Source organism: Adiantum capillus-veneris, chromosome 30 (assembly GCF_014529385.1).
Source record: "Adiantum capillus-veneris isolate H3 chromosome 30, ASM1452938v2, whole genome shotgun sequence".
Classification (NCBI taxonomy): domain Eukaryota; kingdom Viridiplantae; phylum Streptophyta; class Polypodiopsida; order Polypodiales; family Pteridaceae; genus Adiantum; species Adiantum capillus-veneris.
The window spans coordinates 29,380,556-29,396,721 of record NC_140960.1 but is presented as its reverse complement, the minus strand read 5'-3'; the positions used below and the strand labels follow the sequence as shown (position 1 = coordinate 29,396,721).

The 16,166-nt window shown below is 44.6% G+C and overlaps 1 protein-coding gene across 1 annotated transcript; it reads left to right on the top strand.

Moving 5' to 3' along the window:
- The first annotated feature begins 1,888 nt into the window (after positions 1 to 1,888).
- Positions 1,889 to 13,197, top strand: LOC147417730 (pre-rRNA-processing ESF1-like protein). Its single transcript, XM_086506555.1, has 7 exons — positions 1,889 to 2,645; positions 2,800 to 2,883; positions 2,968 to 3,191; positions 7,522 to 7,684; positions 11,448 to 11,576; positions 11,657 to 12,510; positions 12,609 to 13,197. Exons 1-7 carry the CDS (start codon positions 1,950 to 1,952, stop codon positions 12,802 to 12,804), a joined length of 2,346 nt encoding a protein of 781 aa, XP_086362681.1. The 5' UTR covers positions 1,889 to 1,949; the 3' UTR covers positions 12,805 to 13,197.
- Positions 13,198 to 16,166: the final 2,969 nt, after the last annotated feature.

Below are 16,166 nucleotides of genomic sequence, written 5' to 3'. Positions count from 1 at the left end.
CCTCTGAACCAATATCAACCTGTCAAATGAACCAAGAAAGCTTCAGATTCTGCAGAAATTTTGGCAGTCTCCTTTGTAAAATGGCTCTGGTGTACTAAAAACAGACCAAAAACAGCTCAAAAAACCACAGTCTCTCTAACACTGTAAGCTGTGGGTAAACCTGTCCTGCACCTGTACTGTCTCTGACTGTCCTGTTACTGTCCTGTAAGCATAGACTGCGACAATGCCTCAACGGCAGTAAAGCAAAGATGCAATCCCAACTGTCTAACTCACAGTCAATACATCCTAGCTGCCTATCTAAGGGTGCTCGAGGGATCGCTCCAAGACCTGTATCACCGAAAGGATCTCAACATTCGAGAATCCCCCAGCTCAATAAAACCTCACTCGACCCTCAACAAAGGCTGCAGTAAATCTGACAGTACATAGACTTCCCACAAAGTCATACATCCACAAATTTCCCACTGTATGCTGTAACCGCTGCGGCGGTTGTTTGCTGCGTGACTCACGGCCAGCAAACCCTCAACAGACATACATCATCTCTGACAATACATCCCATGTGGAAGAACCTGCAATGTTAGGATGAAATCTGGAATATCAAGCAGCAAACACAAGCTACCTGATGAACTAGTGGATGTCGCCTACAGTCTGTGAGTAGATGCGCCCGTGTCGTATGTGACACGCCTCCAAGAACTGTGAGCCGTCCTTCGATATGTAGATAGCCAGAAATCAACACTCTGGGAGTGTCGAGATCCTCAGCACCTGCAGTCGTAGGCCGAAAACCCCAAATTTGCAGAGTCGGATCTGCACCCGTCGAGACCACGTAGTCGAAAATGGCATGCGCAGACCTTTGTCGAAGCTGAACGGTGACCGAGATGACCTCTGAATGAAATTCTGAGCACATCTAGCCCTACGGGCTACCCCCACAAGATTTGGGGCCGTGTCTTTGCCTGTCGAATTTCACTCCAATCTGAGCTGGTGACTCTAGCCTCCTGCAGTGCTGCCCCGAGCCTCGATCTGAGCTCTGATACCAGTTGAAGGAGTACGAGCGGAAGTGCGACGCGAGAGAGAGTGCCAGAAGAAGAGCACGACGATATGGTGAACTCGCTCTACTGTAATGTGTAGAGCATAACGAGTTCTTATTAGGTTTTAACAAAAGAATATGTGTACATACCTGGCAGCCCGCCCACTTACCTGGGCGACCACATTGGGCTTTATACCCCAACATAAGGGGGAGGCATTGTTTTTATAGATGCGGCCTCGTATCCTCTTCAGTGACCCGCGCTAGCGCATGTGTTAAGGCTGTGGGCTTGGAAGCCAGACGTCTAGGGGTCGAAGGGCATCCATGACGCAAGAGGGGCCCTTATATTTTTGCATGATCAAGGTTGATCAACGACATAGTTAATCCCTTCACTTTGCCCATGTGATATAGCGACGAGGCTCCCCCCTCCCTTGGGACTAAGTGGCACGGGCATGGGAGGGTGGGATGTACGGTGGGGGGATTGTGGGCCGTAGATCTGGATGCGGATAACTTAGATTACTTTTTGTAATCTAGGGTACCCGCGATCTAGGGTACCCGCGTTTCAAAGTAATCTAGGGTCTTCCATTTTGCGGCTGTGGAGTTTGAACCCGTGACCTCACCAATGAGAGGCACATGCCCTAACCACTTTTCTAAAGCATGGGGGCCCTAATTTACTTAAAACACGTGTGCAAGGCTTTCGGCGCCGCCGCCCAGATCTACGGCCCTCAATCCCCCCACCATAGATCCCACCCTCCGATGCCCGTGTCACTTAGTCCCGAGCCCCCCCCCCCCCCCCCCCCCCCCCCCCCCGCGCACGCGCGCGCGCACACACACAAAAGTAAAATTATGCAACCTATGAAGCGTGACCTAATAACTGCAGGGGTGGTTTGGGTCGACAGGTTTTAGTTCAGGTTTTAGAATCTACGCAACGATGAAGCTTTCGAAGCAGAAAGCGATGGAAAGTGTCGGCAAGATGAAGGATTTGAAGCAGAATGTAGTGCAGGACCCTCGTTTTGCTCGCCTGCATACAGACCCGCGCTTCCAACGGGCTTTCAAGCGCAAGCTCAAAATTCCAATTGATTCTCGCTTCCGCCACATCTTCTCTGACAACCGGTTTTCTGACCCCCTCGCGCTTGACAAGCGTGGCAGAAAGCGTCAAAAACACAAGAAAGACTCACGAAAAGGTCACCCGTTGCAGGAGTATTATGATATCAACGATGATGTTAATAATGAAGGCGTCCAGGAGGAGGGAGTGTCAGTGTCTCATCAAAATGGAAAACAGACAAAGCATCGCTTATCTGAAGACCTTGAGAAGGATGACAACCATCCTCCCACTAAGAGGACTAAGAAAGACCTATCGTCACGAAATTCAGGCGATTTTGCAAGTGGGGAGAATATAGGTCAGGGCAAGAAATCGACTAACGACAACGACGCCATGATTTCGACTCCCAGTGTTGATGATACTTCAGAAGATGACCCAGATATTCATCCACAGGAGGTTTCCGAATCTGAAGAGGAGACTGACAGTAAAGATGTTTCTGAAGAAAGCTCAGAGACGCACTCTACCTTATCATCCTCATCGGAGCATAGTAGTGACGAAGAAGATACAGCTGATTCTCCAAGTGAAGTGAGTTTTTCAATAACATGGTTGCAAGAATAGTGTGTAGTGCACTTGTTTGTGATTTAATGTCACTATTTTTAGCGGTGCATGAGTGAAAGGAAATGTGCCTGTTCTTAGTAGTGCATATTGTCTCCAAATCACAATCTGTTTGTGATGTTAGGAAGTTGAGGAAGAGAAGGTACCTACGACTGAAACTGAGACGCGAAGGTTGGCCTTAGTCAATATGGATTGGGACCATATACGGGTTCATTCTTGGCTCTCTTTTCTTTTGCGTGCCAAGTTGGTTTACAGATACATGGTATTGATCATGTGAGTATTTTGGGTGCAGGCTGTTGATATATTAGCTGTTATGAACTCCTTTCTTCCCAAGGGAGGTCAAATTGTATCAGTATTGGTCTTTCCATCTGAATTTGGCTTACAACAGATGAAAGAAGAGGAGAAAAGAGGCCCACAAGCATTATTTCAGTCAGAGAGCAGCGATGAGGATGAAGAAGATGCTGATGAGGGTTTAAACATGGAGAGGCTTCGACAATATGAGAGGGATAAGCTAAGGTCAATTGTTTACATGCACAGTACATACTTCAGTGTTTTTAAACCAAGCTTAGAAAACATGAAAAGGATTAAGCAAAGACTTTGTCCACATATTTTTTAATCTGTTAGTTGAAAGAAATCAGCATAAGGCTTCAAACATCCCTGCCCATAGAGTAGAATACAATGGGGAGATTCCTAATTTTATGGAGATAAGGATAGCTTGAAGGACATTATTACGCAATGGAAGGAGGGAAGAGCAAACCAAATGGCTTGTAGTGCCAACAAATAGAGCTGTTCTCCATCATGAAGAACGGTCGTGCTGGCCAGAGATTAATGAAGGCCTAGTGATGATGTTCTATTGCACATGGTTGGAGCTTCCCTAGAGCTGGGTTGTGTATAGGCCGTGCTGGGGATAGTTGTGGACTTGAGGGCGAGGCTGCTGTCCACCTTACTCATAATTAAGTGTAGTGCCATAGAGTATATGCCAACCAAAGGGTCACGTGGAGGGGGCAGTTGTCATGGTGTTGTGGGCGGTGGCGTCGTCCGCAGAAATAGTGTTCTCGAGTCTCTCCATGTGGACTCGAGGGTGAGGCTGTTGTCCACCTTAGACTCATAATTGAGTGTAGTGCCATAGAGTATATGCCAGGCTGCCACACTCCATTTAAAGATCATGTCTGGTGTAAGGGCTGGAATGAGCTAGCAAATTTTCTCTCTAAAAGCTGCGGGCTCTCTCTCTCTCTTTATCTGAGAGAGAGAGGTCAGTCCCCCGGCACACTCATCGGTCACCTGGCCTATGCAAAGCAGTCTCTCTCTCTCTCTCTCTCTCTCTCTCTCTCTATATATATATATATATATATATATATATATATAGGTAGGCACCCCTACCTTCGCTATTCTTGTCAAGAAAAGCGTTCTTGGAGTTTTTGTAACGTCAAGTTTGAAGATCGAGCCATAGTTGCGGAGGTGCAACTAAGCGTCCTATATCGACGGTTTGTGACAGGTGATGCTATCATGTTTGATTTACTTTAGAGGTTGGTGCTTTGTAGGCGCTTTATCTCTTGCTGAGCGTAGCAACAGCAGGGTTGACATGTACGGTCACGTACGACGGGTACACGTACGAAGACGTGCGGTACTAATCGAACTAAAAAAAATTAGACGTATGGTGACATAACGTACGATGCAAGAAAAAAATCATGCGTCTTACACACTCCAAGAGAGACTAAACCAAGAAGTTTTTAAACTTAGAAGTTAGAACATGATAGATCGTATGAGTCATGAGGACTCATGACCATAGTTGCCACGGAGTTTCGAAACGTTTCGTTTGAAACGAGTTTCAGAAGTTTCGAAACGGTTTCGTCCGAGAAAGAAACGCCAAACAGAAGTTTCATGCAAACTAAAGAATGTACGTAAGTTTAAGTGGTATAGCTGAGATCTTAGACATGAAAAAGAGGCAGAATAGGACTAACTTCATCATTAGAAGCAAGACAGAAGCTACATTCATGACATTGAGGATTTCATGACATAAAAAAATCAACACTACTGCCTGACGTGCGAAAACTTACGAGCCTTGACTTTTCCTTTGAAACGTCCAAACTCATACAGAAACGTTTCGTAGGTTTCATAAGTGAAGAAACGCGTTTCTTGGCAACTATGCTCATGACATAGACCTTAGTACTTAGTACTAAATACTTGTAACTTAAGCATAGTAACAGGGAATGGCCGTTTTCAGGTCTCCGTTCCCCGTTCCCATTCCAAGATCCCGTTCCGAATCCCCGTTCCGTGTTTCAAACGTGAGTACCTGTAACAGGGAATGGCATTTTGTTTGGCTTTCCCGTCCCGCGTTCCCGTTCCGGTTTCCCGTTCTTGGTAACTATGAACTTAAGTCTTACAAGTTAGAACATGAAAGATCTGTCCATAGACATTATAAAGGGCAATGTCTGAAGAAAGAAGAATCATGATCTCCAAAGTGGTGGCGGCCATAGTAGATACGTTACCCGAGCCTCGCCGCACATAGGTCATGATTATTTGAGCCAATGCAGCCATTGGGCTCTTGGTCAAATGCAGTAGAGATGCAAAACAATCCCACACCACAATGAGATGCAAAACAATCCCACACCACAATGAGATGCAAAACAATCCCACACCACAAATAGCCCGCGCAAAAAAAAAAAAAGAAAAAGAAAGAAAGAAAGAAAAAAAAGGACGAGTCCCGTACGGAACGTACGAGTCGTATGGTACGGTATGGAACGTACGGAACGTCCCGTACGTCGAACGTGGACAACCTTGAGCAACAGAAGGCTTCAACCTCTGCTTGAGAGATTCCAAGATTGGAATCCATGAAAGCTCGAAGGGGTTCCTGTGCACTAAGACTCTTTGGTGTTGAGAGCTTTATTTCCATTAGAGTTATTCTCCTTGCCTTTGGAAGAATCGAGAGAGGAAGAGTTATGATTTACCGTCTTTAGCTTACCTTCATTACGGTTCATCTCTAGAAGTTGTGCTAATTGGATTGCTTTGGGCAATGTCTTTGGAGCACCAGCCTGCTTGTCGAACTCGATTGAGTCGTCCAATCCATAGAGAAGGTGTCCAACACGATTATTGAAACCTTTCTGTATGTTAAGAACAAACGGTGAATCACAATAACGGACACTTCAATTTTGAGAGAGAGAGAGAGAGAGAGAGAGAGAGAGAGAGAGAGTAACAAACTTGGACACCCCAAGTCTAGATTCCGTCGCGACACGAAAGAGAATCACTTAAAATACTTCACAACTTTAAATTCACAGTGCAATTTGGTCGACGGCCCGGCGTAGTTCTGTGCTCAGAGAGATAGGCCCCAAAGATTGGCGCCCCTTTCGGTATTTCTTTTATATTAACCTTTGAGCAAAGTACAATTCCCGCAAGGTCCTCTGCTCTCAGACTCTGCGTCGAGATGCCCTGAAGAGTGAGGCCCTGAGGGCACTTTTATTCTTACAAGGAGCCTAAAAGCTGCCAGTGCAAAAAGCTGAAATCCGTATAGCTTTGCCACGTCCGTAGTCAGCGTAAAACGCGAAAATCCTTATAGCTCTGCCACGTGAGCAAGCCAACGTAAAATGTGAAAATCCGTACAGCTCTGCCACGCTAGTAGGCCAGCGCAAAATCCGAAGTTCCGTACTTCTTTGCCACGTCATCAACTGGTTACGCGTGTGTGAGGGTCTAACTTTATTTTAATGCTTTTATGTCCTCTGGGCCCCATCGGACGGGGTCCCAAAATTGGTGGAACTTCCTCTTCTTTAAAAATAGGCCACTCGGCAAGACTTTGTAAGTCGGTAAAACTTCTCTTGTTGCTTCAGCTCCTTCACTTAGGGTTTAGGCCCCTCGGCCGGGATCTGAAGGTTGGCTCCATTCTTCAGTGACTTGTCACGTCAGCATTTTGTGACAAGGAATGTGTTCTTGATGGTGATTCTATTGAGAGCTCTATAGTCAATGCACATCCTCCAAGATCCGTCTTTCTTTATTACTAGCGACAACGGAGAGCAGAAAGGTGAAGTGCTAGGCTACTGCGAAGATGTTAGTCTGTAGCGAATTTAGGATCCGTTTGCTTGCAGGAAAAGCATATTGCTGAGCTCGGATACCATTGTAACCTGTTGGCACCATGTATTGACGGGAGAATTGTTGATACAAACTTTAATACAACTAGAAAACAACTGAGAACATTTTACACCTAAATTATGAGACGACATGAAAGAGGCGGAATTCCCCTTGAGAGAGTGTTGGCCGCTCAACTAGGTGCTTGTGTCGGGATGTCCTTATGATGTTAATGAACTATCACGGTCATAAGTGTTCTTTGTGAGCCCACTGACATGATTTGAGTGTTAATGGCATTGTGGCCTCTTATTTATAAGCACTTGCCCCAAAAACCTAAAAGAATTAAAACTTGACACTTGTGAATACTATTTACAAGTGTTCTCTGTGAGCCCACTGACATGATTTGAGTGTTAATGGCATTGTGGCCTCGTATTTATAGGCACTTGGCACCAAAGACTCAAAAGAAATCAAAATTCACACACTTGTGAATACTACTTACAAGTGCTCTTTGTGAGCCCACTGACATGATTTGAGTGTTAATGGCACCGTGGCCTCTTATTTATAGGCACTTGGCCTCAAAAACCCAAAAGAAATTAAAATTCGCACACATACGAATGCTTTTTACAAGTGTGCCCAGAAAGTGCACATAATCTGTCTTGGAGTTCATGGGCTTTTCGTTGATAGGGACTAAATTTTTTAGTACACACTAATTGTTTTTTTTGAGGAAGTGTGAAAGGTTAAAATTATTTATAGGATATTTACAATTCTGTTTGGATGTGTTTGATGACAGGTATTACTATGCAGTGGTGGAGTGTAACTCTAAAGAGACAGCTGATTTTTTGTATAGATCGTGTGATGGAATGGAGTTTGAACGTACATCGAACACCTTTGACCTCCGTTTCATACCTGATGATATGAAATTTTTGAACGATCCCCGCGATATTGCAAAAGAGGTGATTGCTTTTGAGCCTTGCTTTGTTGTCAAGTGTTGTAAGTATTTGTTGTTTGTGCCCTCAAAATGCTCAATTTGAGAGAGAGAGAGAGAGAGAGAGGGAGAGAGAGGGGGTTTGCACATTCATGTTACTGGTGATTGGCCGGAACCTCAAGGCCAAGGTACTTAAATCTCTCAACCACTTCAATTGTCTCGTTGTTGTATACAATGCATCGCTTCTCCTTATGGTTGGTTTTCAAAAAGCATAACCTTTGTTTTGGTTTCTTACCTTTCAATTGGCCTTTTCCTCCATGAGAAACACAAAGAGTGACAAGATGATCAATGGCATTGTTACGTTGATGAAAATCCGCTAGTCCTTTTGCATGCTTGCCAATCTTCTAAGCTCATTCACTCAATTTTATCTCCATTATGCACACCCTAATACCATTGCCATAAGAGACCCGATCGTTATAGTCTGATAGTTATTTACATCCTTTACATCTTTTTTTTTTCCGAGAAAAAGATCCTTGTATTAGTCAATGAAACTACCCATGGGGCTACAACCTCCTCTAGAAGAGAGGACTACAACAATCATGCTGGGGAGACTCTCCCAATGAAAAAACAACATATGTACAATGAGGCTAAATCAAGGGATGGGAGGGGGGAAGAGCCACACAGGTGGACGGTAGTGCCATCTGAGCACACCCTAGATCATGGTGAAAAATGACCCGGGACTCCAAAGTCGAAGGAAAGCCTCTATGCGCTCCCTCATGCGGTCGGAATTGCCCTGGAGTCTCTCGAACTGTTCTCTGAGAGTATGGACCAGCTCAAGCCAAAGGTCCCGAACAGTCTTTGCTGGTGGTATAGGGCGAGCCTCGAAGATGCGGAAGCAACGGGCCCGCCAGATGAACCAGAGTGTCAGGCCACTGATGAGCTCCCAACACACCTCTCTCTCACTGCACCACTCCTGTGGAGTAAGCTCTGTGGCAGGCTGGAGTGTAGGTCGCCCCCCCTGCATCACTATCATTCTGCTGGTGGATGATAGCTCAAACTGAAGTGCCGAGCCCGTGAGAGTGGACCAAGCAGTTGCCCCCCAAGTGTTAGGTGTAGCGGAATGATTGTTTGTGCTTTGCTCAAGATGAGTGCTCCGAACTGTGTTCAAGGTTTCTTTTAGCTCTTATGGAAGGGAGAGCCTTCCGTTCTTAATGGAAAATGCTATGATCACGAACAAAGTGAATGGACACTGTGCGTGCAAGTGAATGAGACTGAGAGATAGAGAGAGAAGAGAGATATGACACCAGAGACGTTGTAAAACCCTCCTCCGAAGGCCCCACTCTCGTCGGCGAGAGTGGTCTACTTATGATTGCACAAAGTGGTACAATGACGATGGAATGGACTGATGCAACCTGGGACTATGCCGATGAGGAAAACGGTGATGACGACGACGACTTTAGGGATGAAATCTGTGGTCTTCTAACTACTGAATTTCGAGACTGTTTCGGTGGCTGAAAACGACTGTTTTGGCTGCGTTTTTGAGGCTGAAAATGGGGGTATCTGCAATGCTTCTAGGGCTGAATTGTCTGCTGTCCAAGAAGGCTGAAAACGCTGCTGTTCTGATGCGGCAATGGCTGAAAACCAAAAACGCTGATCTGCTGGCTGAGCGTTAGTAAAAACGCTGGCTAATTGGGGAAGCTGGCGATCATGGGAAAAACGCAAGGGATCTGGAGTTGCTACTGCTAGCGATCTGCAAACGCCACTGCTTGGAGACTGTCGGCGATGATGCAAACTGAAAACGTTGGGCTGATGTGTGGCGAGGATGGGGATGCAAAAACACTAGGGATGCTGAGGGGTTCCTGCTGAGAAGGTGCCTGTTGAGCGGGAAGCTCTTGCTGCCTCTCTGCCAGAAAGTGCTAACTTGGGTTTGCTTATATATTTTCTTAGCAAAATTGCCCTACCTACTTTTGTTGGAAAGTCACTTAAAAAATAATAAGTGAAAATACCAAAGATAGGGAAAATAGGCTAAATGCACTGGAAAATTCCCCTGATTGAATCTGATGGATACTGATGATCATGCTGTGCGCAACCAGAGGATATGCATCTACACTCAGTGACTGGGCATGCACGGTCTACGAATAGACTCACAAAAGTGCTAGAGCACTGCTAATCTAGACTTGACTGGACTGGCTGAACCCTGATCATGTTATAGCTTGTCCACGGACACATAGGGTTGGATGTGTCACGTGAGACCGAGTGTACTACCGAGTCGTGGAAAGAGCGGGCATCAGCCGAAGAACACGCAACCACACCTGCTGTGCCAAGGGACAGTCCAAAGACAGTGACGTTGACTCTCCACAAGATGGTCACAAGCTGTGCATGCGTACGAGAGACCTCCCAACTGCTGTAGCTGTTTTACATCACCTCCTTTATGCAAAGGCTTGACCCAATTAGTGCTCCAATCACAAGACATACCATCTGTTGCTAAATTATCTTTATGCAAAAGAAATAAAATTCGAAATAAATTATTGGAAATAACCCAATTTGTAAGTGAGAGGGCTTTTCTCGCTTTATACATCCGAGTACAGATATTTCTAGTGCGTCATCCAAAATAATGAGCACTATCCGGAACGGACATCTTTGATGCGTCATGTGATGGGTGAGCATCGCGAAGGAGTTGTTTGTAAGTTCAGTGAGAAACGATTTAAGTGTTGGGTATTCTTGATGCGGCACATGGTGGGTGACGGGAGCATCGGAAAAGGGATATCCCCATAGTCAGGAGGTATTCCAAACTGAGTTAGAAGTGTGCACAAGAAATGAGACAAGCACTTGAATAAAGATGAGTGCTGAGTAAGCTTTGAGGAAATGTAGTTGCTTTCTGAAAAAGCGAGTCTCTTTTTGGGAAAGCAGATGCTTTCCCGTAAAGGAGTCTGTTAGCATTGCATGTGTGCATGAGACTGCATCCAAGGATGCTTGGGTTGTGATTGTGTAAGCATGGTTTTCAGCTTATAAGTTTTTATTGAGTTTTTGGCAGGTAGGTTCAAACCCTTTCTATAAGTGTCCGGCCACCCACTTAATAAGTGGGCAGCCATTGAAAAAACAAGGCAGCAAAAACAGGGCGCCCCCTTCTGGTAGATATTTCTACCATCGACCTCTCTCCCTCTTTTCGTGGCGTGGGCAGCAAGCCCCATACAAATGTGTACCTACTCTTGGGTAGGGATGACATGAGTAGGGATGTTGTAGCTGTTGTCCGTGCTATGCGTGATATAGGTGACGATCTCACTCTTCCTGTTTGGACAAGCAGGGAAGTTAAGGTTGCATGTTGTGAAGTTTTCAACATTGTATTAATTTGGTCATGTAATGTCTCTTTTAGGGTGGTAGGTTGTAGATTCTCATTTTAGTCAGTCGCTTATTTTAGGATCTGAAAATTGTCTTTTATTTGTGTTGTTTTATTGAGTTTAGATTATAGGAGTCCAGTCTTGGCTCCATCTTTTCCTTGTTGCGATAGTCTTTAAAGTTGAATATGTTTTTGTGAAATCAGCTTCTCTCTCTCATTTTACCTAGGTCTTTTCTCAAAGCACTTTACAGTAAATGTCGTCTTTCTTTTTGGTTTTGAAGCAAAAAAGGGAATTAGTGATTCAGTCTTGCTTCTCTCTCTGTTTTGTGTCTTAATTTTGTGTTTTGTGCGAGTGTCTTAGTTCTAGTTGAGACTTTTTCGACCTTATGAAGATGTATCTCTTTCCTGTGGGATGTCGTGCGATTTGTTTCTAATGGCTGCCAAGAACTTCCAGGTGCCATCAGATTACCAGGCCCCTTTATTTGAAACCCGAGCTCTACAACACAGCAAGGTAAAGCTCACTTGGGATGATGATGAACCTGATCGAGTGAAAACGCTACACCAAAGATTCAATGCAGATCAGGTACAAAGCTTTAAATGCGTCCTTTTGCTGTATTTATTCATAGTTTATGTATGTTGCTCATCTTTGTAATCCTTCTGCAGCTCAATGATATGGACTTCCAAGCATACCTTGCCTCTGACGATTCTGATAGTGAGGTGGGTGAGGATGTAAAACGCTTTGATAGTGATCATCATGAGAGTAATGGACATTTGGAGGACGTGGACAATGACAAGATTGCCAATGGCAGAGAAAGTGCAAGAGAAAAGTATCGTGCTCTTCTTTTATGTTCTGAGGAGGAAGTTTTTGAGGGGAAAGATAAATCGAGCAAAGATCTGGATATGGAAATCACCTTCCACAGTGGGCTGGAGGAACTAAGCAAACGGCTTATGGATAAAACCAAGCAAAAAGACAGAGATGAGACCGTGTGGGAAGCATATTTACGAAAAAAGAAAGAAAAAAGAAAGCTTCAGAAGCAACAAAGCAAGCATGCCCAAGAAGATGACAATGTGGGTATTGCACATGAGCAGAATGCCCTCACTGACGCTCCTCCCCATAATGTTGATAATGATGCTGGTTTTGATGATCCTTTCTTTAAGTCATCAGAGGGAATGGATATCAATGCATCCGAAGAATCAGATTCAGAAATGGAGATGCCCGCTTCACCAGCGGCAAAGCGAAAAAATGGTGCCCATGCTCAAAAGAAGGCTGCAATAGAGGAGAAGAAACGCGAAGAAGAAAGGAGCAGAGCGGAGCTCGAGCTGCTGTTTGCAGATGAGCTGGCTTCAGGAAGTTTGGTGAAGGGTTACAACTTAAAGAAGAATCGAAAGGATAAAAGGAAGGATGTGGAGAAGCTTCCTGATAAGCTTCCTACTGTCAACTATGAAGATCCACGGTTTTCAGCTCTCTTTACGTCGCATCGGTTTGCGATAGACCCGACAGAACCAGAGTTTAAAAGGTTTGTAACATCTTGCAGGTTCTCTTTAGCAAGATTGCTCCTACTATGTTGTCTGTGAGAGTGGACTTTACTAATTTCTACTTGCTTTGATATGACAGGTCGGCTGCCCACTTGCGATCGCTTCTGGAGAAACAGCAAAAGCATTTGCCGCAGGTGCATGAAGTATCGGATACCAAGAAACCAGAAAGTTCGAAAACGGGAGATGTCGAGGCTGAAAATTCAAAGAAAGCTAAGCAGGAGCTATCTATGCTGGTTCGCTCACTCAAGCGAAAAGTTGGAGCTGCTGAGTCGTGAGAGAATTTTCAGATTATAATGTGCCAGAAAGTATCCAACTCGGAAAAAGAGTTCCTTGTGTCTGTTCTGTGTGCTTCTCGTGGAGCTTGGTAAGGGGTCGATGCATAGAAATGCTTCATTTGTAATTTCTCTCAACAGAGCTCCCGCATGTGGTGGTTGCGATGCTCAAGAGGTGCACCGATTTGCAAGCATCTGTAGCTTCACTGTTTGAAATGTATCTACCAACGGGCTAAGGTGACTTCTTGAGTATGTGCCTTCCATCACTTTAACACACAGGCAGACTTTTGTGGGAGTTCTATTCTTTTGTGAGTTTACAGATTTCTTCCTAGCCCATGTAATATGTAGCCATGATGTTATTAAGACTCAGAAGAACGGGTCATGATTTGCGTCGCCTTTCCTATTTCTTCACATTGTAGTTTGATTTCCATTGGTATGATTCTGTTAAATCTATGTTATTCATGCTTTTGACGATTTTCTTTAAAACTTTTTCTCTGTTTATGACCCCACCCCCCAAACAAACAAAAAAAGGCAAGTTGGGCTAATATCGTTTGTATGAATCAAGGTTGCCAATTACAAAACACTCCAGAAGCCGGACTACAAGATACAAATTATAGGTGAGAAAGCCTCTCAAGATCTTCAAGAGAAACAAAGCTGAGTGGAAAACTCCAAGGATTCGGACAAGGGAAAGATTCATGTGAATAGGGTTGAGATGGATGACCTAAAGTTGAAGATTCAGAAGGCAACTGCATAAATCTGCATGGAAACCTCTCCCAAGTGATGAAGCACTCTGAAAGATAAGTTTCAAAGTTTCCCCAACTATCCATTGGCAAAACCATCGACTCGAATTCATCATCCAAACGGTAACTTGGAAAAACATGGCTTTGAGCAGGGCAGAGGACAAGATGATGATGAGGCTAAGGCATCTAGGGTAGAGGAGCCAGTAAGTGGCCGGGCCCCAAAGGAGAGCCCTCTCTACCCCCAATAAAAAAGACAAAGTTGCACCTAAGACAAGCTCTTCTTGTGCGCGCAATGGTTAGCTTATAGCTGAGGTGTTGATTTTGAATACGCAGATGGGAGGGTTCAATCCCTGCTGGCATCAACGTTTCCATTTAACCCCCGGGTCGTCTTCCTACTGGTGCTCCATTTTGTTTCACACGAATTCAAAGATGTGCTGCGTGTTTTCACGACAGTCCGTTGTAGCTGGTGCTGTCTTTTGCTGTTGCTACACGCCCACGTGAGAGCTTCTTGCTGCCCCCTCGCTGAAAATAGTGAAGGAAAGCTCCCTCAGCACTTGCTTCAACTTCGTCGTCTCTATAGTGGCTCCTCTACCCTACCACCCACAATACAATTGCCTACCCACTCCAACCACAGTCACTTGCAAGAAGCATCCAACAAACATGAGAACACAAAAACAAAAACAGGCTCAAGGAAGAATGGGCAGTAAAAATCTTGCACAACTGGGCCTGAAGTGATGGAACTAAAAAGCCCTCACACAATTTGGGCAGGCCATAAGGAAGATAAAAGTCTTGGGACTCGAGACGAAGTTAAGGGGGGAAACTTCTTGGAGGGTAAAAGGTGCCTTGGCATGCTTTGTGTGTGTGTGTGTGTGTGTGTGTGTGAGAGAGAGAGAGAGAGAGAGAGAGAGAGAGAGAGAGGAGAAGAAGAGAGATTGGAAAGCCCATTTTTGGCAAGGAATCCCATTTGGTCACCATCTCCAACCAGTTCTCCAACCTTTCAAATATTTTATACGGTTCTGCGCTTTTGCAGTGGTTTCAGTCGAGGACCACTGCTTCGTATGCAAGATGATGGCATATAGTCTAAAGGTACACAGCTAATAAACTGCCTCAAAGCCTATTCCTACGATTAGGAGAGGTTGCTACCCTTTGAGAAGTTGGACTCTTGCACGGAATGCCCTTTGACTTCAGTAAAGCTTTTGAGTTTTGTACTAATGGAGGGCGGGGATGGATCTTGCTAGCTTCAGATTTCCAGGTTTAGTACCACGCTGGATCAGATCCATCTGTTTTAGAGATTGGTGGGTAGCCTGGGAGGGTGGAGCACTGCTCGATGGCACACACACTCCCACTCTTTAGGTTATTCTTCGCCTATCTTGGGGAGATTGCGGTTCAAGACTTTTCTTGCTACAATGTCGTCAGGTCACACAGAGCGGAGGCAATACCATATCCTCAAAAGCGCACGATCCTGCCCATTGGCCCAACACTAATGATATGTTTCTGTAGGTCTTTGATGGCAATGGGCAGCAGAAGCAGGAGGAAGAACAGGAGGCACCTCGTTCGATTAGCTTAACAAACCTGTAAGCTAACCATTCTATACGATAAATGACATCATACTTGACCAAAATTGGCAAGAAAAATTAAAGCTAATGAGGTTGATGCGGCCATTAGAGATGATTGAAATTCATAGCAGTTTCAAAACTGACATAAGATGTGTGAGTTCTACATTCTTAGGGTGCTATTGAGAGCTTGACAAGTATAATTAGTTGTGCTTTAAGTAAAATTAGGCTCACGGATGTTTCAAGTTAAAAGATTAAAACATACTCCGATCGTACGTCCATAACCCTATGCGTTTGCTGCATAGAAACGTATGGAAAAACTAGAGTGCACAAATTGATGTATGGATCCTTCTGTAGAGCAATCTCTTACCCTCATGATTGCTGTCGATCTTTCAGTATCACTTTAGAGCAAGTAAAAGAGTGGAGCAAGGGTCATGACCCATGTTCATGGAAAGCTTCGTTTAACGAATACGGCCCTTTCAATCGGCAAGCGTTTAGCAGGCTTTCCGTCCTTAGAGGTCAAATATGAACTATGGTAGAAACATTAAATGTTGGGTGTGGAGAGCTGATTAGTGACTCTTGATGCTGAAGAATTGTGGTAATGAGCATCACAAGTGAGTCCACATCGGGGTTGAGAGAGAGAGAGAGAGAGAGAGAGAGAGAGAGTTGGTTTGTTAACCCCTTAAAACTGAAAAACGTCTTCAAGAGCAATATGAATCTGGTGGTTGCCGCTCTTGAGATCTATGCGGCTGAAAATTTGTGCCCCTTGTAGCTTGTGTAAGATATCATTGATTCGGGGAATCGGAAAATCTAATTTTGATCATAATCTTATTTAGAGAATGATAATCGATATGCATTCAAAATGTGTAAATTTTTGACATGAATCAAGAAGAATACTAACACACATCACTAACTAAAGAGACCTCCTCAAGTTGACATACACAATCTCAAGACCAATATTTCTGAACATCTCATTTGAAAAGCTCACCTGCACGACACTCAAATACCCTGAGTCACTATGAAATCCTCAGATGCGAGTTTCGACCTTCTGAAACAAAATCGCTACAAATGG